Source organism: Nicotiana tabacum, chromosome 22 (genome assembly GCF_000715075.1).
Source record: "Nicotiana tabacum cultivar K326 chromosome 22, ASM71507v2, whole genome shotgun sequence".
Classification (NCBI taxonomy): Eukaryota; Viridiplantae; Streptophyta; class Magnoliopsida; order Solanales; family Solanaceae; genus Nicotiana; species Nicotiana tabacum.
In genome coordinates, this window is record NC_134101.1 from 24,927,481 (window position 1) to 24,953,031 (window position 25,551).

Genomic DNA, 25,551 nt, shown 5'->3' on the forward strand with positions numbered 1-25,551 from the left:
ATAAAGACATGCATTTGTGAAAGTAGCACGGGCCTAGTTTTAGGAGTAGTAATTAAAAAATAATTAGCGTTTGTAAAGTTATTGAAAAATAGATAATATTTTACTGAAACACTAAAAGTTCAAGCATAATATGCTGGATTATGAAATTCTTGCATATAAATTTCCAACATATTATATTAGAACTCCAGCATATTATTGAAATTTCAGCACATTATGCTAGAATCTCATATGAAAAAGCGAGATAGTCTTGGAAAGAATTCGAACTTCAGAATATTATGCTAGAATATTTCCGAATTTTTAAGAATATTGTTATTCAGATTTTATCCTTACATAAAAAAGTAAATAAATTTTGATTTCTTTTAAAATTATAACTATTTTTCAATTATCAACCGTAAATGTGGCTATTGTTTTTCCCCATGCATTGTGCCCAAAGATCAAATTAATATAAGGCTCACAATAAGGACATTTGTGCAAAGATAATTACGACAAGAAATGTAGCACGTAAGATGACAAGAAATATAGTACGTAAGATGACAAGATAGATAACTAGAGAAATAACAAGTGTAATAACAAGAAAATATTCAAAGATAATTATGAACAGGTTCCGTTTCTATCTTCATTCAGTCCAAGCATCACGCTACGGTCAAGAAGGAATCAAGAAGAAATAAATAGAAAATTATACAAAAAGTGAAGATGTTGAAACTCAAAGAAACTTCTGATAGTTCTAAACATATGCTAGCATTCAATCTATGCCTATTGGTCACAAACTAAAATGGTAATCATTAATATCGACACAACTTGTAATTCTCCCCCTTCTTAACTTACTAGTATGAGTAGCCGAGCTTCGCTCCGGCCCAAAGCAAAGAAAGCTTATATAGTTCCATTACACATTGTGTTACCTTTTGATTCTAACCAAAATATTCAGTGAAGAGTTGTGTTACTGTTAAATTAAGCTTGCCTTTTTTTGTGGGAGTATTTGATGGCGGCTGCTATCCTTGTAAAGACGAAACAGAGAACAAATCTACCTCCGTTGAAGTTAATTTAGTTACCAGTTTCCCTAAAGCATAGTATCAATGAGGGAAGTTAAATAATTGAGTGAAGTTACGTTGTTGATCGTTATATGGTCCAAATCAAGACCTTGTTTTTATCAAAGAATTTTTCCAATGAAATAATAGAGGAATGTTCCTGCTGTAGGCAACTAATGAAGAAATTATAATACATTCAAAAGTTAAGCATGAGACAGTTGATCAAATGATATTTTGATAATTAGAAGTCACTTGCTCATTTAGAGCCTTTGACTTTCGTAATCCCAATGCTATGTGTGTGTCCGATGCACAATTCACACTTGAGATACAAAATAGCTACTACGCACATCTCCGTGCAATAGCGGGAGTTACTTTGTCTACTGAACAAAACACTGAGGAATAAATAATGAGACAATAACAACAACAAGCTAAGTGGAAAAAATGAATTAATATCACTGTTGTAACCCTAAATTTAGTTCATAATCAGTTTAGGAGGTACAAGACTATTTGATCTTCTAGATATATATAAATCTACAAGACACGTAGTAGTTACATCGAGCAGTGTCTACAGTACAAAAATATATATACTATCTTAAAATTGTGTTCAAAAGAACAATTAGGCCGACCCTCCTTCTAGGCCAGTCAAAATCGATAGATAAAGGCCATATGATAGAGGTGAGTTTGATTGCATTGAGTTACTTTTCCTGCAACCTTGGATAATATAACATATATAGTAAAAAAAAGCCATATAAGAACAGCACGATGTTAATAAACATTAAAGTCTAATAATCTTAACGAAGAAGTTTCACACATTTAAACGTGTTGAACATTTTTACCATCTTAAGATGTGTTTTTACATTTAAGCTAGAGTCATTATTGAGAGAACCCATATGAATAACAAAACTATTGTACCTACTGGATGAGCACATATTCTCAACAACTACGTAATATAAAGGAAACATCAAAGTGGCAATAAGTTACTCAAAGAGCATCTTTGCCAACCAAAAAAAAAAGTTATCCAAAGAATACATATTATAGAATTGCAAAGACAACATAAAGAGGGCAACTAAAGAGACAATCCGCTTAACCCACATGAAAAAACTTATCTTTCAGGATAATCAACTATCTTCACACTCACACACTATTAAGATCAGATTGAGCAGCAGGCAAATCACAGAGAGAACAAAAAAGTTTCTTTCTCCAGTCTCCCTTCAACTGCATCCTAAATCGCTGTTTCTGCATAGCATTGGTGACCTATTTCTGATGCCTCTAAATGCACTAATTTTTGGAGAACCTAACTGTTTAGACATGTCCCAAACAGAAAACGTCAATAGAGAATCCAAAAATAATGCACAAATCAGACCAGCAGACCCAAATCTCACCAAACCCACAAATCAATGGAAAAACGAAGGAAAATAATAGATCACTAAAACTGGCATCAGAATAAACCAAGCAATTATTTTAATCTTTTTATACAATAATGGTTTTTATTTATCTTTTCCAAATAGTAAAATGGGCAATATTTACATACCAATAGTGAATCTCATACATTGCATTTATGTACATGTCTCCAACTGGCCGTAGCTCAGGCTTGTAACTCAAAAAAAATATCTCCAGAAGAATAATTATATGAAGTATGTTCGTATCTATAGATGCCACCATAAGCTACTGAACATATATATTAGCCAATTAACCTTTGCGACGAAAGATCAAAGCTGGCTGTTTTTCAGTTAAATTGACATTCAATCTAAAGTACAAACATAGAGAAGCCTACAAACATACTCTGCTTGGTAGAGAGCAGCTAGCTCATCAAATGATTAATTGCCAACCTAAATTACGAAAAGATTCTTGTTCACTAAAGTCATGTTGTAAAAGTAAATAAAAAATGAGCTTAATTGAAAGCCAAAAAAAAAGTTCAATCCCTGAAGCATGTTGGCATCCGCGGATGCGATTGTAAACCACTGAACATCTACATTAAGCCAAACAACATTTGTTTAGAATACAGGGCAAGCTATGTTTGACACTATATTGCAGTTAAATTCACGTGTGTGCCTCTATCTTCTCTACTTCTCTTCCTTATCCAATTTTTCAAGCCATAATCCAAATTAATTTTAAAGTGCCCAATAAAATATTAAACCTCTCAAATTACAGTTACATGTTCTATTTGATCATTCGTATGAGCTTAACATCCTAAAGGGATTATGTTTCAAAAATCGTATGCAGTCTTTTTTATTCTAAAAGTTAATTATTTTTTCAACGACCTTACTAACTTGTCTTCTCACAAGTTATTTGTTAACAATTGCTTTGCTGATGTGTATATTTTGTATTTAAAAAGTAAAAGAGAAGAAAGGTGCTGATAAAAAAAGAGTGAAAAAAAATGTTAAAAAATGAGTATATATCAAAGCTCAAGGTGTAGCGGGTTGAAGCCATTAATACACCTCAAAAATGTAGCCAAGGTAGTGTCAGAGACACCATCATATTAATATACAAATCGTAGTCCTAGTCTGTCAATTTCCCATTGACGGTGTACTTAAGTTTCTTGTATACACCAGGCCGGCATGCATTTCATATATAATGGCCTCCAGTACCCTAGATGATATAAAATTCACATCAAATCTGACAATAAACTTGGTGATCCATGGCATAAAAAATAAATTAATTTTAAGTGGAAACCAAGAAATAGAATTTTATCCAGCTGTAAAATGCCAAGCATTGCAAGGATCAAACCAATTTCATACAAATTAGCCATTTGCATATCAATCAAACAAATAAATTAATGCTATTAAGATCAGATCGAGCATGAGGCAAATCAATGAGAGAGCAAGAAGTTCCTCCTCCAGTATGCCCTTCAACTTTATCCTAAATCAACTATTTCTTCATAGCATTAGACTTAAATCAACTATTTAATAACAAAAATCAAACACAGCAAAAGAAAAAAAGGGAAAAAATGAAATACAAACAAAACTAACCCAGAAAGCTATTAAGGCAAATCATGACAGCAACATTAATTTGTTTTTTTCTGACTAAACCTTCAATAGCCAAAACATATTTTGATATTCAAGACATACTAAAGAAAAAGTAAGGAAAATTAATTAGCTTACGCTTTACAGAGATAGATAAGATATTTGCAGTAAAGATATCCGGTCATAGTGGTGGAGTATAGACAGAACAGAGGCGCTCAAAATACGGAGTCGGAATCTAATTCTCAAAATTTAGAATAGGTGTGTTATGTCATTTATGACTTGTGTATTTATGACTTGTGTGCAAAAATTTGAGGTCAATCGGACTTGATTTGATAGGTTTTGTCATCGAATGTAGAATGTTCCGACGTCGTTTCTTCAAGCATAAGTGGTATTACATGAAGCAAATGAGCTCCAAATTCAGTTTCAAGTGATGCATTAAATCCGTATCGAAATTACAGAGCCATAGCAAAACGAATCGTCGAATTCGGATATCGTATGAGAGAGTTATGACCATTTCCGTGTCAGAAATGATTTCTCGTCGCCGCGAGCACCCAGGTTAGCGTGGGGCGCTAGCCTTGGCGTTGGGAATTGTTGGGATTCTGGAAAGTGCGCCACAGGCAGCGCCCGAAACGGGGTTTTTGGCGCTCGAAAATAACAGAGGCTCTATAAACGGGGTTTTTGGCCATTTTTGTCAAAAATAGAGTTGGAGAGCTCGGTTTATGCGATTTTTGGGCGATTTTTACGGGTAAACATTAGGGTAAGTATTCCTTATCCTATATTGATTATATTTCATGATTCCATATTCATTTATATTATGAATCCGTGAATTTATGGAAGAAAAATCAGATTTTTATAAAATCTTCCAAAAATGTAAAATGAAGATTTGAAGGTCAATCTGATATCGGAATTCGATAATTTTTATATGGTTGAACTTGTATCGGAACGGGTGTTCGGATTTTATGAGTTTTTTCGGGATTTGATATATGGGTCCCATTGTTGAATTTTAAATTAATTTCGAATTTTTATTGTGAGATTTAGCATTTTCATATGGAATTGATTCTTATATCTCGTGTTGATTGTATCGAATTATTTTGACTAAGATTCGAGGCGCTCAGAGGCCGAATCATGAGGAAAATGTTTATTAGAATAAAGAATTTGCTCGGATTGAGGTAAGTAACTCTTCTAATCTTAGAGCTGAGGGTATGAACCCCGATTATACGTGGTATGTGTTTGGTGTTGAGGTGACGCACATGCTAGGTGACAGGCGTGTGGGCGTGCACCGTTTAAACTGTGACCCTGTTATTCCTGTAGTACTGTGTAGTTACCTGAACTTATCTATAATCATGAAATCTTTACGTACTAGAGTTATCGAGTTGTGACTCATGTCAGAAATAACGCTTAGGCAAATGTTGGTATTATTGGGACCCACGGAGGTCATTTCTACTGTCGATTTATTTGTTTAAATTGAAAATTCATATACAGTCGTGTTCATTCATTTCATATCATCTCTCAATCTCTATTGTTATTTATTGATTCATCATATCATCATTTTGGGGCTAGTTTCATGACATTGTGAGCCCGAGAGACTAGAGAGATTGATGACTGAGTGAGGTTGAGGGCCTAATTGTGAGGATAATTATGGGATCGGGCTGCACGCCGCAGTAGGCCATATTGGCTTTATATACTTTATTATTATGGGATCGGGATGCACTCCGCATCAGGCCAGATTGGCTTATTATAGCACGTGAGTTTTTCGTGCGGATACAGATATTGATATTATAGCATGTGAGTTATCCGTACAACATGTGAGTTGTCCATGCAGATTATAGCGCTTGGGTTGAAGGAGCCCCTCCGGAGTCTGTACACACCTCCAGTGAGCGCATGTACCTACTGAGTGCGAGTGTCGAGTGTGAGTGCCGAGTGCGAGTGACGAGCGATTGGGAGGATTGCGTGACCGGGAGGATTGAGTGACTGGGAGGACTGAGTGACTGGGAGGGCTGAGTGACTGGGAGGACTGAGTGAAATGATACCATGAGAGTATGCATATGGTTTTATCACTGAGTTGCATCGCATTGACATGTACACTTGACATACATGCATAAAGATGTATTTTCCTCATGATGTACGGTATCACGTCATTCATGACTTCTCACACATATTGGCATATGGGCATATTGATGCATTTTCCACTGTTATGTGGAAAGAAAATGAAATATCTAATTTATTGTTGAAAGAAATTTTGGAAAAATTACTGTTTTCAAACTTACTCATATTTTTGGCAACTTCAGTAAAAGACTTGAGTTTTCATTAATACACTTGAAAGGCAAAGCTATTTTCAGAACTGTGAACGAGCTGAGCATTTCATCTCTGAGCTACTTCTTTTATTACTTCTATTATGTTGTTATGAATTGTTTTTGGCTATTGGTGTTGGACCCCAACCTGTGTTCCAGCTCGTCACTACTTTCAACCTAAGGTTAGGTTTGTTACTTATTGAGTATATAAGTTTGTACTCATACTATACTTCTGCACCTTGCGTGCAGATATTGGATGTTGATGTTGCTGTGATCGACATGAGCTAGATTTGAAGATGTACCTGTATTCCGGTCATAGCTGCCTCTTGTTCATAGTAGCCTTAGATTTATAAGAATCTATTTATGTATATTTTCGAACAGATAATGTATTTATTTCATACCAGTTTTATAAATTCTATTCTTAGAAGCTCATGATTTGTACTACCAGTCCTTGGGAAATGTATTAGATTCAGTTAAATATCATTTTAATCAGATATTTGTAAATTGGCTTACCTAACGGGTTGGGTTAGGTGCCATCACGGCTAGTTGGATTTTGGGTCGTGACAAGTTGGTATCAGAGCTCTAGGTTCATAGGTTCTACACATCATGAGAAAATGTCTAGTAGAGTCTTGCGGATCGGTATGATGACGTCCATACTTATCTTCGAGAGGCTACATGGAATTTTGGATAAATTTCCCATCTTTCTTTCCTTATCGTGCGGTATTGATTCATCTTGAAGCGTAATCATTTTGAATTCCTTCCACGTATTCGTGTGCGCATGTGAGCGCTCGGTATTAGTTGTTCATTGCCGACTTGTGATTCTATAAACGAGGTTTGAGATGTATATTCTGTATTTTGGTGATGGGCCAGTCTGGAGGACTTGAGGTCAGGTTTAGACCGTAGCTTAGGCTCGGTAGTTTCAGTTGTGTGAACTTGTACATTTGGACTCATATATCCGGTAATGTCCCTATGATTTAGAGTTTATGGATCGATGAGAGATTGAATGGCTATATGAGGAGTATGATGTGACTGCGGGATGTGTCCATATGGTTCAAATATGATGGGAAGAGTTTGTTTGGGATGTGAAAAGGACTATTGGGTGCTTGATTTCTATATTGATGTGACATATAGTCTCGAGTTATGAGTATGTTGAAAGATTTTTCATGTTTTTTAAATGTGGAATGAGGTACATTTTTCATGTCTTGTGATGAGTTCAGACCTAGGAAGATTAAGTGATGGCGTAGTAGTAGTGGCTGTGAAAGGTTATGGAGAGATATCAGTTTGAAGCTAAGCAGGTGGGTTATCACCTGCGAGGTAAACTACGGATGTGCGGTTATTATAATATTGCGCGTAGAGTTCTTTTCTACCAGCGGAGTGCATGTGTTGAGATCTGAATTTGAATCTGGGTGAGAAAGTTGACTTGACTGAAAAGAGAATAAATGCGAGTTTAGCAGATAATTGAGGTACTTTATGGTTGGTGTTGCATGATCTTGTGAAGAATTTTATTGAATCTTACTGCAGTATCATGGTAGTAATACGGTATGTGTATTGTGAGTTATTAAATGAAATGATCTATGGCTTTGAACCAAGTAGGGGAGCCTACTATTGACGGTTTGATTTCAAAGTTATATGTTAAATTTTAGTTTTGGTCTGAGACATACTTGTAGATCAGTTATGAATGTAGAGGTTGAGATTGGGGATGAATCGAGTAAGGAAATTCCTGGATACGGGTTATATTACACTTTATGAAAATATGAAAAGCATGGAATAATTAAGTTGTTATTTGAAGGATGTAGTACACATAAAGTATGAATTTGATTGGTGGTGTTAAAGCAGGGTTACTTCTTTGAGTGTTGTTGTGCTAATGGGGCATGTGTCTTTCAACCCATTTGGGCGGTGCAATTTAGATTTGAGTAAAGTGGGTGACTCCCGAGAAGGTTCTAATGGGTTCAAGATTTATATATGGCAATCGAGAATTTTTTCGGATTTGTGTATGGATAGAATCTGAGATTTACATTTAATAGTGCCGGACTTGCGGTAATTCTGTATGACTATGGATTCTACAGTCTAGCATAATAAAGGTAAAAGAATAATTTAAAGCTCACATAAGGTATTTTTCAGAGTGGGCGTTTTGGTTGTGGTACTTATGGGGTTGCTTAAGAAGAATACAATAACTTATGGGCCTTAGGGCGATGTGGTTTTATGTTAGGATGTCTTGTAGTGAGCTTTGGGTAAGGATTGTGGAGTTCTGACGAGGAGAAGTGTCAACTTGAGGATAATTCTGAAGAAACTCGGAGAAAATAGAATGACTAGTAGTAGGCTAGACCAATATGGTAATGGTATAATCGGTTCTTTGGTTACCTATGATGTGGTGCGGCTCTACAGATATTTTGATGGAAATATTCTTAGGTTTGGTGACATGCGTGGCTTGGTAGAGTTAGGGAGATTCAGCTCTAATGGCTTGGTTATGTGCAAATGGATTTCAAAGTGTTCTTGATGGTTTCTACCATGGTTTGAACCGAATATATATTTTTTCTACCGGTGTGGGGAACGTGTTGTGTATTGTGATTTCCTCCTAGAGGAAAGCAAGAGAAAGATTTCTAACTAACTAGGTATGTAATTTTCCGGTGGCTCAGAGTTCATAATGAGATTCTTGTGATTGCCACATGATGGCATGATAGATGTGGTGTGTTGCGTGGGATTAAGATTTACATCTACAAGTTGGCAGTTCAGTCTTGAAGGGAAGGTCAAGAATTTTGGACAGCATGATCAGTTTCAGATATTTAGGTGAATGTTATAACTGCTCGGTAATCCCTGAGAAGGGTGCACATTTCAGAAGGCGCATAGTGTTTTGACTTACGGATGTTCATCGGTATTACGGTACTCACCTGGTTGATAGACTGTTGATATTCTAGTTATTGCTATATGACACCAAAATTTTTTGGAAGAATTCCTCATGGGATGATTGTGCATGAGAGATGTGTTAGTCATTCAAATGCTAGAGTTGGGATCAGTTATGACGATGCATGCATCCTATGAATTTGGAGACTAAGAGTTCTCAGAAGAAAATTGTTTCAAGGTTGTGACCTGTTTGAAGTGAGTATTTTATTTAAATCCAGTGGAGGCACTAGTTGCGTTAATTATTTGTGATAACTATGCACTATGAGTGTGCATATATATGAGGTTTGAGCCAATGTGAGGGCATCGGGGAAAGTATTTATACTCTAAAGAATGCTTAGGCTATGATATGCCTAGAGTTGACTATTAAGCATAAAATTATAACATTTCTCGTGTTCTTACATTTGTTGAGAACTATCTAGGCTACACTTGAGATTACAAAGAGGCTAATTCCCTGAATAAACATGGTAGTTACTATTTCTACGTTAAATTGCTGATTTGAAGTGTGATAGCAGACTTTGCACATGCTTACACTATGGCATGTTATTTATACCAGTCCAGGAGCATGAGAATCTTATTTCATTATCATATACAGGTGTACTTGTTTAATTGCTCCTGTATGATATGCTGGGACTGGAGGCCTATGACCATGCCAGGCGATTCATATTATTAGCACGTGAGTTGTCCGTGTCGTGTGTGGGAATTTTATTTCTATGATAATTTATTTGATTCATTAATTTTCTTCCTCTACAATTCTGCACATGTGCCTACGATTATCCTCTTCACAAAATTTGAGGAGTTGGTTGTAACATTGTGGTTGTGGTGGTGCTTGTTAAACTTGCAATACGGTTCTCTTCCTTGAGACATCTCCTATATTTGGGTACACGGATTGCGCAGTTGTGGCCGGAGTTATATTGATATGGCTTGTCTGTTAGATAGTTGTGTTTAATAATATAAGGTCATTGGACCTAGAATGGGTACTATCAGGTTTGATTACAGTATATTCAGAAGGATAATATTGAAAGTCTGCTTAGCAAGTGATTATAGTTCTGGTCGGGGCGAGAGAGCTCCATGACTTGTTGATATGATAAGGGGTCATGAGATTCCGCGTGTTTCTTTCATTATTAGCAATATACGAAAGTTTTAGAACGAGGTTTTGTTTGTTATAGGGTTTTATACTAGTACTTGATTGATTTTTGAGTAGTTACTGTGATCGTGAATGGTGCTGCGAGTATACGAGTTATGTGGTATGTTATGTGATTATATATGGGGTTATGTTTATGGCTTGATACAGCTTGTTAAAACTTATACAGTGTGTAGATATGAGATCGAGTCTTGTAAGAAATTCTGGATGTTGGAATTGGGCTCTAAGTTTTACGGACTAAGGTTAAAGTAATGATCTTCAATTGTGTTGTGTTGTTAGGACTATATGGAATAAGGTGGCTTGGGATCACCCACAGGTATGTGCGTGGTAAGATGAAATAGTGATTTGATGGCTTGGAAATAACTCTTGGCACGTTCGAGGACGAACGTATGTTTAAGTGGGGGAGAATGTAACGACCCGACTTGTCATTTTGAGTAATTATTCTCCTTTCTACTATTTAAAGTCTTGAATAGCTTCATATGATGTATTATGACGTGTGTGAATCGTCGGTTTTGATTTTTCAGGTGTTTCAGGATTAGTTCGGAAGAATGAATTTCATATTGGAAGCTTAAATGAAAAAGGGTTGACCGTAGTTTGACTTTTGTGCAAACTACCCTGGAATAGAGTTTTGATGATTCTAACAGCTCTGTATGGTGATTTTGGACTTAGGAGCGTGTCTGAAAAATTATTTAAAAGTTCGTAGTTAAATTAGGCTTGAAATGGCAAAAATAGGAAAATTGAAAGTTGGAAATTTGACAGGGGAGTTGACCTTTTGATATCGGGGTCAGAATCTAATTCTAGAAATTTGGAATAGGTTCGTTATGTCATTTATGACTTGTGTGCAAATATTTGGGGTCAATCGGACTTGAATTGATAGGTTTCGTCATCGAATGTAGTATGTTCCGACGTCGTTTATTCAAGCATAAGTGGTATAACATAAATCAAATGAGCTCCAAATTCGTTTTTGATTGATGCTTTAGATCCGTATCGAAATTACACAGCCATAGCAAAAAGAATCGCCGAATTCGGACATCGTATGGGAGAGTTATGTCCATTTCCGTATCGAAAATGATTTTCCGTCATCGTGAGCGCCAAGGGTAGCGTGGGGCGCTAGCCCTGGCGCTGGGAATTGGTGGGATTCTGGAAAGTGCGCCACAGGCAAAAATACCATAAGCTTTATAAACGGGGGTTTTGGCCATTTTTGTCAAAAATAGAGTTGGGGAGCTCAGTTTAGGCGATTTTCACGGGTAAACATTGGGGTAAGTGTTCATTATCCTATATTGATTATATTTCATGATTCCATATTCATTTACATCATGAATCCGCAAATTTATGGAAGAAAAATCAGAATTGTATAAAATCTTCCAAATATGTAAAATAAAGATTTGAAGGTCAATCCGATGTCAGAATTTGATAATTTTTGTACAGTTGAACTCATATCGGAACGTGTGTTCGGATTTCATAAAATTTTTCGGGAATTGAGATGTGGGTCCCACTATTGATTTTTGAATTAATTTTGTATTTTTATTGTGAAATTTATCATTTTCATATGGAATTGATTCTTATATCTCGTGTTGATTGTATCGAATTATTTTGACTAATATTCCAGGCGCTCGGAGACTAAATCACGAGGAAAAGTTTTATTGGAATAAAGAATTTGCTCGGATTGAGGTAAGTAACTCTTCTAATCTTAGAGCTGAGGGTATGAACCCCGATTATATGTGGTATGTGTTTGGTGTTGAGGTGACGCACATGCTAGGTGACGGGCGTGTGGGCGTGCACCGTTTGAACGGTGACCCTGTTATTCCTGTGGTACTATGTAGTTACCTGAACTTAGCTGTAATCATGAAATCTCTACGTACTAGAGTTATCGAGTTGTAACTCATGTCAGAAATAATGCTTAGGCAAATGTTGGTATTATTGGGACCCATGGAGGTCATTTCTATTGTCGGTTTATTTGTTTACATTGTAAATTCATACTCAGTCACGTTCATTCATTTCATATCATCTCTCATTCTCTATTGCTATTTATTGATTCATCATATCATCATTTTGGGCTAGTTTCATGGCATTGTGAGCCCGAGAGACTGGAGAGATTGATGACTAAGTGAGGCTGAGGGCCTGATTGTGAGGATAATTATGGGATCGGGTTGTACGTCACAACAAGACATATTGGCTTTATATACTTTATTATTATGGGATCGGGTTGCACGCCACAACAGGCCAGATTGGCTTATTATAGCACGTGAGTTGTCTGTGCGGATACATATATTGATACTATCGCACGTGAGTTGTCCATACAGCACGTGAGTTATCCGTCCAGATTATAGCGCTTGGGCTGAAGGAGCCCCTCCGGAGTTTGAACACACCTGCAGGTACCTACTGAGTGCGAGTGACGAGCGATTTGGAGGATTGAGTGACTAGGGGGGCTGAGTGACTGGGAGGACTGAGTGAAATGATACTCTAAGAGTATGCATATGGTTTTATCACTGAGTTGCATCGCATTGACATGCACACTTGACATACATACATAGAGATACATTTTTCTCATGATGTACGGTATCATGTCATTCATGACTTCTCAAAAATATTGGCATATGGGCATATTGATGCATTTTCCACTGTTATGTGGAAAGAAAATGAAACATCTTATTTATTGTTGAAAGGAATTTTGGAAAAATTACTGTTTTCAAACTTACTCATATTTTTGGCAACTTTGATAAAAGACTTGTGTTTTCACTGATACACTTGAAAGGTAGAGCTATTTTCAGAAATCATGATTTAGTTGAGCATGTTATTGTTGAATTATTACGTGTGCTGCTTTAAATTATATTGTTATGAAATGTTGTTGGCTATTGGTGTTGGACCCCGACTTGTGTTCCAGCTCGTCACTACTTTCAACCTAAGGTTAGGTTTGTTACTTATTGTGTACATGGAGTCAGTTGTACTCATACTACACTTCTGCATCTTGCGTGCATATATTGGATGTTGATGTTGCCGTGATCGACATGAGCTAGATTTGAAGATGTACTTGTGTTCCGGTCATAACTGCTTCTTGTTCATGGTAGCTTTAGATTTATAAGAATATGTTTATATATATTTCGAACAGATGATATATTTATTTCAAACCAGTTTTATAAATTTTAATCTTAGAAGCTCATGATTTGTACTATCAGTCCTTGGGGAATTTAATAGAGTCAGTTAAATATTATTTGAATCAGATATTTGTAAATTGGCTTACCTAACGGGTTGGGTTAGGTGCCATCACGACTAGTTGGATTTTGGGTCGTGACAATAATTTAATGTCACGACCCAAAATCTCACCACAGGCGTCGTGATGGCACTTAGTCTCTAAGACTAAGTAAGCCAATTTTAATTACAATTCAAGCCATTTTTTTAAATAGAAACTAACAGCGGAAATAATTACAAATATAACAACCTTCCCAAGACTGGTAATACTGAGTCACGAACTCTAACTGAATACATGCAATGATCTCAAGGATCGAATATACAATACTGTTCAAATAAGAGTTGACATTACAATAAAATGGAAAGACTCCAAGGGACTGCGATGACCAAACAGCTCTACCTTGAATCCTTGCGATCACACTTTAACTCTGTCCGAGTCCGATATCTCCAACATATGGCTCTGCACAAAAATGTGCAGAAATATAATATGAGTACACCACGGTCGGTACCCAGTAAGTATCAAGACTAACCTCAGTGGAGTAGAGACGAGATACAGTCAAAATACTCACTAGTCTAATAACCTGTGCAATATAGTATACAAAATAATAGGAAACAAATAACAATAAGGGAAACACAAATCAACAAGTGATATGCACATCAGGGCAACAAGAACATCATTAATATTGCTCAACAAATAATAATTACAAGTATACCCAATTAAATCAAGTCCTTCAAATATAAATCTTTCGCCTATATGCTTCTCAAATAATACTCTTCAGGATATAATACCTTTCAATAAATATATCTCGAATATACTCCCTTCAAATAAATACCTTTCAAATATAATTCTTGCAAATAAATCTTTTTCAAATATAATTTCTTCAATAAATATCTTTCAAATAAAATTCTTTCAAATAAATCTCTTTCTAATATAATTCTTCAAATAAATATCTTTCGAATAAAAGTCACCCTCTGACACCTCATTTCAAAAATCATAAAGTACGGTTCTCAGCCCAAATTTCATATTCCACGGCACCTCGTGCCAATTTCTCTATCACAACCGCACGGACAACTCACGTGCCAAATGTCATCATCATTAACCACAACACCTCGTGCCCACATTTCATATCACAACTGCACGGACAATTCGCATGCCAATATCCTTATTATTTACTCACGACATCTCGTGCCCACATTTCTTTTTATAATGCGCCTGGAAATAGCCACATGCTCCAAATTTCAACATAAATCAGATTGTTATCAATTTACCAACAACAAGATAAATTGCACAAGGTATAAAAATAAACACAAGAAAAATCACAACATCACATAAAAATTTCCAACGCAACAACTCCACACCATTACATATCATCCCTGACAGTAGCCACCCTTATCTCTCCTATAGCCACCCTTATCACTCCTATAATAGCCTCCCTTATTCCTCCGCCCTGACAATATCAATAGCCACCTTTATTGCTCATATAGCCACCCTTATCTCTCCTATAGCCACCCTTATCACTCCTATAATAGCCTCCCTTATCCCTCCGTCCTGACAATATCAATAGCCACCCTTATCGCTCTTATAGCCACCTTTATCCCTCTTATAGTCACCCTTATCGCTCCGCCCAGATAATATCCCAACACGCATAACAACAGTGAAATGACACCCTTATACCCACATAATATCAACACTGAAATGCCACCCTTATATCCTCAAAATAATAACTCAAATAACACGATAATTTACACATAATATTATCACGGCAACATAACAAAATCAATTCATATCACAATTTGCCCAATAGCCACAACCAATTCCAAAGATATAACAAAATTAATTAATTTTACAATAAATAGCCCAAGGCTCCACACATTGTATATAAAACCTCAAAAATAATCAACAGATATAGAAAATAATTAGCATAGGGCAACGCTTTCATTAATCCAAATTTTGATAATTATATTAACACTTCTTCTTAAGCTTGTTTAATTAATTATTTATAGATGAAAAATCCATAATAAAATTAAATTCCAAGAAATATCAAATCATCAAATTCACGGAATTCACATAAATATACAAGTAATAATCACATCAAATTGTCATACAAAAACAAATTCAACAAACGCGAATTGAGGCATGGCAAAATAGATGATTTAATAAATGCCAATAATTATCCAATTTACTACACAATATGCCTAAGATTTAACCCAATATATTTTACACATATAAGCCCGAGTACGTACTCGTCACCTCGCGTACACGGCTTTTCACATTTCACAAATGGCACATAAGACTCGATGCCTAATGGGTAATTCCCCCACTCAAGGTTAGGCAAAATACTTTCCTTTTTTAAATTAGGCCGATATTCCAAAATAGCCTTCTTGCTTGAATTGACCTCCGGACAGCTCAAATCTATCCAAATTAATTGTACAACCTCATTAAAATTCATCGAAAATAATTTCGGATAATAATACGCTGACTTAAAAATTTATTCCAAAAAGTCAACAAAAATCAACGTGGTGCCCGCCTCTCGGAACCCGACATAATTTCCATGAAATTCAAATACCCATTCCGATACGAGTTCAACCATACCAATTTTATCCAAATCCGACTCCGAATCGGTATTCAAATCCCAACAATTCGTTTTTATGAAATATCTACAATTTCTCCCAAATTTTCATCTCAAAATACTGATTAAATGATGAAAGCAATACTATATTCATGTATGTTAACCAAATCTAAGTTAGAATCGCTTACCCCGATGAATTTCTTGAAATTCCCACGAAAAATCGCCACAAACCGAGCTCCCAAAGTCCAAAAATAAAATAATACCTTAAACCTCGGTTATATAGTATCCAATCTGACCTAACAATGTGCGGTCCGCACAATTCTAAGTGCGGTCGCACATCCTAGCTTCTGCGGTCGCACAAAAATTGTGCGGCCGCACTTCACAGCCTTCTTCACTACCGGGATTCAGTAAATTGGCCATAATGTTCTCTACAAGATGTCCGAATTATGATTTTTTTACCTTTCTGGAAACTAGACATGAAGGTCTACAACTTTCGTTTTTGAATCATCTCCAAATTCCTTGTAGATAAAATGATATAAGCTTCCGAAGTCGGACAAGCGAACCTGCGGAAATCACCAGAAGTGCGGCCGCAGACAAAATTGTGCGGTCCGCAATTTTCCTCCGCGGTCCGCACATTTTCGTCTGCTTCAGCATTTTTTCATCTGCTACAGCACTAAAAAATGTACCTCAGCACATGGAATTATGCGGTCCGCACCTCCAACGTTCCAGAATAACATCAGAGTGCTGAAATGCCCGGACTCGCTCAAAACTCACCCCGAAACATACCCGAGCCACTCGGGATCCCGTTCAAACATACCAACAAGTTCCATAACATAACACAGACCTACTCGAGACCTCAAATCACATCAAACAATATCAAAACGACGAATCGCACCTCAAATCAAAATCTATGAACTTTGAACTTTCAAATTCTATATCTTGTGCCGAAACATATCAAATCAATCCGGAATGACTTCAAATTTTGCACACAAGTCATAAATGATATAATGAATCTATTCAAATTTTCGGAATTGAAATCCGATCTCGTTATCAAAAAATCAACCTTCGGTTGGACTTTTCCAAAAATTCTTCTATTTTTCAATTTTCGCCAAAATGCGTTGAATTGTCCTACGGACTTTCAAATCCAAATCCGAATATACGCCTAAGTACGAAATCATCATACGAAACTATTGCCATCATCAAAATTTCATTCCGGGATTGTTTGCTCAAAATTCAACTCTCCGGTCAACACTTTCCATTTAAGCTTCTAAATAAGAATTGTTCTTTAATTTTAATTTAATTCTTAATCTTTCAAAAATCAAACTCGACCACACCCGCGGGTCATAATACATATTACGAAACTTCTCGAGACCTTAAGTCACTGAGCGTGGCGTTAATTTTTAAAACGACAAGTCGGGTCGTTACATTTAACCATAAAATCAAAAATTTCAAAAGTAAATTGAATTTAAAATCTCAGTATTAATTTAAAAATAAAATTAATCCTATGGATAATCTGCCATATACAATAATTAACAATAAACAATATATGTCACTATTAGCTAGTAAAATCAAAAAATTGGGAAAGGCATACCTTTAGCAAAAGTGAATATCGATAGAGACGAAGAAAATATGAGGAAGAACTTGAGAAGCAAAAAAGTCACAAAAAGAACACAGAAGGGACGATTTGTGTTAAGTTTTACAATTCACAAAGAACACGGGCCAGCAATACAGAGTCACCTTTACGGATTAACACGAACTTACAAAAGTACCCTCAGACTTACTATAATTAATTCTAGGTAAGCACGTCTGTTGGCCGAGAGGAGCCTGTATTCGCTCTTATTAAAAAGTAGGAATAGAAATACTGAATAGCCATAATATAAAAATCAAAATGTTGATCCAAGATGCTGAAGTTCATTATTATTTACTGTAATTTCAAGTTTCTTGTCTCCAACTTAATATTTTAAACAAGTACATATCATCCATATTTTACATAAGTATATTTCTCACAACCACAAACGCATCGCTCATATAGGGACAATCCCATTAAGGTAACACAGGGGCGAATAGCATATGTAGACTCAAATCATGGCATTATTTAATTTTCTTCCATACTAGGAATGGCAAGAAGAGGAATGGCCTTCCTCAAAGTAAGTCCGAACTGTTCCTCCATATCCAAATTCCCTGGTGTCATCCCTTTTGGTAACTTCCAACTAAATGGTTGAACAATAGAAGCCAACATCAAATTCACCATCCTAATAGCAAGTGGCATTCCAGGACAAATTCTCCGGCCGGCGCCGAACGGTATATACTCAAAGTCCCTTCCTTTGTAATCCACACTTGATTTGATGAATCTTTCAGGCAAAAACTCTAGTGGTTTTTCCCAGTATTTTGGATCTCTCTCAATTGCCCATGCATTTACGAGAACTTGGCTGTTCTTTGGCACAATGAAACCGAATATTTCTGTGTCTTCTTGAGCTTTGTGTGGTAAGAGTAATGGAACTGCTGGATGAAGTCTCATGACTTCTTTTACAACTGCTTGAAGGTATGGCAGTTTATCAATGTCTGATTCTTTTACTGGCCTTTCTGTGCCTATTTGTTGAAGAATTTCTTCTCTTACTTTTTGTAACTCTTGAGGATTTCGAAGAAGTTCTGCCATTGCCCATTCTGTTGTTATGGCGGACGTGTCACTTCCAGCAAGGAATAAATCCTGTCGTCGGATCACAAATGCCATGACATTCACATACAAAAGCCTATTAACTTCTTATAAATCCAGAGTTTAATATTCTCTGATCCCTCTTTTAATTCCAACCAAAGTTAAATAAGAATTTTCTTCCTTCTTCAATAAAATAATTATTTAGATCACGCTTTATTTTTCTTGCTTTAGTTGAACATTAATTAGTCCCTTCACATGCATATATTCACAACTCCAACATCCAACTTTACATAAAATGTTCTAACTTTAATAAGCTTGAAAACTCATTTCCAAAAACAAAACATAACAAAAAAAAAAAGAGGAGGAAAAGATTCATAGACGACCGTATATCAATCCTGGCTCTTGAAAACCCACATGTATTCCTCCTAATAGCACAACGTGTTTTGTTTCGTGATATAATTGAAAGTCATAAAATAAGTTTGACTTTATTGGCTGATCTTTTTCTTTTTCTTGTTTTAATTTCAGTACTTATTCTTCGTCGATCTTAGTATTAACAATAGTATATGGTTTTCTATAAGAAAAGTGCTAACTGCAATTTTAAAAAATGCACTAAAAATGTCCGAATTTGATAAGCTTAAAACTCCTTTCAAAAAAAAAGAAAAGAGAAAAAGAATTGTCGGAACAGATCATAAAGAAGAATTAAAACGAAAATAGAAAGAAAAAAAAGAGAGAAGAAAAACAATTACCAGGATAAGAGGCTTGATAGTTTGGCGATCAAATCCAGACCCTTCTTCTTCACATTGATCAAGTAGTACATCCAAGAAATCTCCTGTTTTCTTCATCCCTGACGCTCTATCTTCTACTCTCTTCTCAATTAGTTGGTCAAATATCTCATGCAACCTTAAATATGCTGGCTTAATATGACGTTTCACTCCTTGTAAATCAAGCCACCGTATAATCGGGAAATAATCAGACAAGTTAGGTTTCACTGAATCCTCCATAATTGTCCAAACCAAATCCTTAAACTCTTGAGCCGTCTCGAATTCCGGATCAACCAAATCAATAGAGAAAATAGTGCTCGACATTAAATTCAACGTCGTCGCGAAAGCAACGCGTCCTACGTCAACAGCTGCACGGCTTTGACACTGCTTTCTCATATGATTTACTAGTTGTGCAACCTTCTCGTGACGTATTTCTTGGAGAGAATCAAGTCTTTGGTTAGTGAACATTTGTGTGCTACATATTCTTCTTCTGTTTCTCCACTTGTCGCCTGTGACCCAAGCTAAGGTGGCTTCTGGATTTGGTTGTGCGGTTATAACATCGGGAACAGTGCGTGCTGATAATGTTTTGTCGTGTTTTTGGAGTATTTCTTTGGCTGTTTCAGGTGAGGAGGCTACTATGGTAATGACTGAACCGAGTTTTAGAGTCATGAGAGGGCCATGGATTTTGGCTAGGTTGGCTAGTGAATGATTAGGTTTTGAACCTAGCTCTAGTAGTGAACCGATTATGGGGAAACCAGTAGGACCAGGGGGTAGCTTTCTGGATTTAGAATGGAGATATGTTTTAAAGAAGAACCAGCAAAAAAGGGAGATGCACAAGAGAATGATAGTGTGAGGTTCCATTTTTTCTCTTCTTTAATTTCTAGTGAATAGATATACAAGTTAGAGAGCTAGATGTACTTATGTAGACTTAAAGAGGCTCCATATACACTTCTCTGAGTTCCTACATTGGCACGTCATAACTAGGTGGTTAAAATTAAATGAATAAATAATATATGACTGCAACTTAATTTGGTCCCTTCGTTGGTGATAATTTTTCTTTATTCTGATCCCCGTGATATTTTGGTTAAGTAGTTTAGGTTTTTTGTACAAACAATATAAAATATTTACATAATCAGATAATTTATAATTACAGATAATGGTTTAATTGGCAATCCGGTAAAAATGGAACGTAATTTTGGTGTCGCAGTGTAATGACAACTTAATTAAAATGCTTTTTACACTGTGGATGTGTATAATTAACTAAATCCTTTGGTTATAAACACATAAGATCCAAATAAATCATTTTTGCAAGAATTTACAAGTAGAGGCCGGGACCAGAAACATAATTTTCACATTTTATTGATTTGCTCTATCTTAAAAGAACATAAAATTTTCGTTAAATAATAGTTAGATAATGCAGTCCCATGCACTTCAAAATTTTCTATCGTAGGCGAGCAAATGTTAGCGTAAATTGTAAACTTCATTTTAGGTAAGACGCTGAAGAGCTTCCGTATGTGTTCTTCGCTTTTCTTTTCTAGTGCTGTGGTCAATTTCCTCGATTCATTGTGTGTAATCACAAAGACCGAACGCTTTTGTACATGAATTTTATTGTACTCAATATATCCTATTAATAGGTGAAGTCGTGAAGAACTGTAAATTAAAGAAATCACTTGGGACTAAGGTAATTGCCTATATGCAAGAATGACATCTTGATTTATTAACTAGCTTTATTCTTTGGTAAAAGAAATAATAGTTCGTTCTCTGTTCACTGCATGACTACAAATCAAAGAGAAAAAAGTATTTTACACTAAAATAATTTTGACCTTTAACGACCACTATTTTACGAAAGGACATGAAACTGATCGTTATAAGTATACTTCTAGCGGCAGGAAATTATTCTGGACATTAAAGTCAAGTTTGGATTCAACACTAGTGAGGGAAAAATATCTTGCTGTTAAAAGTATACCATCCTTTCTTTAAAACATAATTTATAGTGTAATTAAAAAAGAAAAAAGGGTAGTCTTTTCCCAAATTCCCCCGCCCCCAATTAAACCCACTCCCACTCCCACGTCCCCTCTCTAACTAAAGTGAAACGACCTGGACTCTGTCTCTCTCGTCACTGTGATTCATTCTCTGTGCATCTCTAGTGAATTAGTCTTAGGGTTTGTTCTCCTTCTCATGGTAAGTTTCGTCATCTTCATTAACTTTTCGATTGGTCTGATTTCGTGTAATAGTTAGGGTTCTACCTAAAGAAGTTTATGATCGTACAAAATCAAATATTGAAAATGTTAAATGTAGTCTACAACTAACACTCTTTTTACACTACTAGAAATTCAGCAAAAGCCGACCAAGGTCGACCGACCAACTTTGGTCAAAATATTTTATTTTTTAATTTTTTTATGAAACCAACCAACTTTGGTCGGTTTTCTTTGGCGCAAAAATGCGAAAAACTATTTTTGAGTCTCGTGAAATTTATTTTTCAAGAAACCGACCAACTTTGGTCGGTTTTCAGTTAAAATAAATAAAAATTAATATTAAAAAAACCGACCAAAATTGGTCGGTTAATTCGGCCAGTCATTTAAAAAAATTGACCAACTTTGGTCGGTAATTTTATTTTTAATAAAACCGACCAACTTTGGTCGGTTATTTTCATGCGAAAATACAATTAAAGAGTATAAATCAAATAAAAGACAGTCTTAAAACAAAATGGCCCAATGGTCTAGTGGTAGAATAGTATCATGCCACAGTACAGACCCCGGTTCGATTCCCAGATGGTGAATCTTTTAATTACATAATTAAAAACCCAACCAACTTTGGTCGGTTTTTTTTACAATATTTATTTTTTTGAATTTAATTGACCGACCAAAGATGATCGATAATTTCCGACCAACTTTGGTCGGTATGCCTTTCCGGCCTCTAAAATACCGTCCACACGTAAATGGTCGCATTTTGGATGGTTATTGGCCATTACCGACCAAAGTTGATCGTTTTTTTGGTCGATTTTTACCGGATTTCTAGTAGCGTTACTTTTATTCCACCAAACTAAATGGTTAAGATAAGGTTTTGTCATCTTTTGAATTTTTATATATAAGAACATTGCCTTCTCTTCATCTGAATGAAATTATATGCTTTTAGTTTTCCGATTTGCTTGAAAAATTAATCTTAATTGTTGAAGTGTCGTAATTATGTAACTGAAGGAGAGGTGCATATATGTAAAGTGGGACTATGGGCGGGTGTTGTAGTTTATCCCAACACTTTTGGGAAAACAAGCAGAACCTCTTTTGGGGGCTTAACTTGTATTGTTTCCTCTCCTAATTTAGCTATGAGATAGGACCTTGATTAGCTGCGATGAGTATTTAGTGTTTGTGCATTTTGGGATGTCAAATTGACTATTCTGGGGTGTTTTAGTGGTTTAAGCAATAAAAAGTATTGAGGGTGTTGTGCACTCAAAACCTAAGCTGTTATATAGTAAAAGTTGCCAGCAAAGTGTAATGCTATTATTTATTATATTTCTCTATGTGAGCGAAGTGGTTAATTTATGAATTTGAGTTCCTTCTTTGTCTTTTTGGTCCTCCTCTATAATAGATCTTCTACGGTTCTCTGTTTGTTAAAGATAAAGGGCTTGGATAAATGGAAAAGAGAATCGTGGGACCTACTTCATTTGTAAAATTTTGATCTTTATCTTTATTAAACATACAACTTATATTATATAAGGTGGCTTCAAGTTTTACTTTATGATGTCACAACAATGTCCTTCATGTTCTATTACCAATAATTTAATCATTAAAGTTGAATCCACGTTTGTTTGAGAACTTTGTTGTAGATAGTCTATGTTTAGCATGATTATTATCATTTTTGTCAGGTTGTATATTAGTTTGTTATTAGATTAAGGTTTTATATTAGTTTGAGTCAGTAAACTTACAATTTCAACTATGATTTTTTTTTATTCTGAAGTGTCCTATATGTAAAGTTTCATGTATTTCTAAGGATGGATATTCTTTTTAGTGCATAACCTTAAGTTCTACATCTCTTGAGTATGGTGGTAAATATTTTTTAGCAAATTTACAAATGTTATTTCAAAACATAATAGATGTGGTTTGCCATGTTTACAAAAACTCGCTAACAGTGTGATGGTTTAATGGACTTAGCAATTCGCCATGCTGCTCAGGAGCACTTAGGACAGGCTAGGAGATACGAGGAGGGAGAAGGCTAAGGAAGAGTATGTAGCCCTGATCTCAGATAGTGTTGCAGATTGGAAGATAGATAAGACTTATGTACGAGTCAATTTTATTGACAGTTCACTCTTACTGATATTAACAAACTTCCTTTGTAGTCATGTTTTCCCAGTGATTAATTGGTATATGGTAGCTATAACTAATTTCTAACAATGTCAAACATATTTCCTTGAAAACTCTTGTTACCTCATTGATAAACTAGTGGCAGATTAACTATAAACTGATCTTTTTAGATGTTATAACATCTCAGGATAGCGAGCACTTCGTGCACAAGTTACTCGATAAAGATGAAAAGGTACACTTTCTTCAAATATTGATATGAATTAAACCACGCCATAGTCTTTTATTTTGAGTTTTATCATCTTGAAATATGTTTATAGCTCTTCAAAACTCTAAAATCTGTAAGTTTTTGACTTATGAAAATCGGTAGTTTTATTTATCAACTGAAATAATTGACACATTTCTTGTAAATAAAGTATTGATTGTGGTTAATAATGATTTCCACTTCTCTTCTAGTTCAAGTATTAGTAGTTTTTTTTTAATTAAACTAACATAAACTTATTCTTTTAACAGATCATAAAAGATGATGTGACGAACCCGACCTAAAAGAAAGTGAGCAAGTAAAAGAATCTGAAATGTTAAAGAACAAGTTGAAAGATAAGAGGACTTATGTTTGTCAGAAATATTTAAGGTATGACTTCATATCTATTTTCATGGACAATTTAGGGTGGGGTCAAGTTCCATCTATGATGTTTCATTTTCTATTAGAGATGATCCCATGTCTCTCTTCTTGGACATGGTAATTTATAGTAAACTTTAAATCTCTCAGTAAGATTTGCATCTAATCTTTATAAATTCATAATTAGTATAGTTAAAGAGGAAACAAGTAAAGAAACTGAGTCAATAGGTCTTAAGACGTTAGTCTGTATTAGTACATTTACATGTTATGATATATGGTGGATACTTCGACATTATTATTCATCCCTACTACGTTTTCCAATTCATGTTGTGCCTATGTCAATACCTTCAGATTAATTAGAAGATCTGCCATTATCTACGATCATCGTTCTTGTAGTATCAGTCCTAATAATAGTGTCTTGTTATAGAAAACACAACTAGAGGGTAGGACTGTTGATTTTACTTGCAATTGGATAATTTTCTCAGAGCTTATGAATTATAGATCAAGAGTATGTTGATAAACTTATATCCAACCAAAGCTAGCTCTAGTTTCTCAACTAGAAATAGGAAAAATCTAACCAGTCACTATTCATTTTTTCCCTGAAACACTCATAAATAACTTTTATATGGACCTTTTGTAATATATGGTTATGAAATATGTTATCCAGTCAATTTACACCATGCTAAATAGATACCATGAATTTTGACTAGTATGATTTTTTTGTTAATAGATGTAGTTGTAACCGCGGCTGCAAATTTCAATTTCATCTCTCATTTGATTTGTGGAAAGAGGTCGCAAAAAGCTTCAGCTTGAGTAGAATATGATTACTAATTCTGTAGGTTCCTTGATACAATAGTCTCTGAAGTAAGAGCCCTGCAGTAGAAGTTTTATTTCACACCCTAAGTAGTAGTAACCTAGTAATCAAAATGTTGTACATTGGTTTTGTAAACAAAATGAGCTAGGAGAAGCTTTTTTTTACTAAACTAGCTTGAACTTATTGTTTTTACAGGTCAAATTTGAAATTTAATAAATCGTCCCTTGAAGACAGTGCAATAGAGCAAGTTGAAGCAGTTGAGATGTTAAAGAACAAGTTGAAGCCAAAGAGGAACTTACTTTATTTTTCTAGGGGATGTTTGAAGATGT

The 25,551-nt window shown here is 35.4% G+C and overlaps 1 protein-coding gene across 1 annotated transcript; it reads right to left on the reverse strand.

The window, feature by feature from the left end:
* Positions 1–17,985: 17,985 nt before the first annotated feature.
* Positions 17,986–20,406, reverse strand: LOC107777194 (geraniol 8-hydroxylase-like). Its single transcript, XM_016597185.2, has 2 exons — positions 19,480–20,406; positions 17,986–18,787 (listed from the first exon to the last, which is right to left on the reverse strand). The coding sequence occupies exons 1-2, from the start codon at positions 20,353–20,355 to the stop codon at positions 18,176–18,178; spliced, it is 1,488 nt and encodes a 495-aa protein (XP_016452671.2). The 5' UTR covers positions 20,356–20,406; the 3' UTR covers positions 17,986–18,175.
* Between the last annotated feature and the right edge of the window lie 5,145 nt (positions 20,407–25,551).

Coding starts and splice junctions, on each gene's coding strand:
- LOC107777194 (XM_016597185.2), bottom strand. CDS start 20,355: ATGGAACCTCACACTATCATTCTCTTGTGCATCTCCCTTTTTTGCTGG. Junction 18,788..19,479: donor CTATCAAGCCTCTTATCCTG/GTAATTGTTTTT, acceptor ATCCGACGACAG/GATTTATTCCTTGCTGGAAG.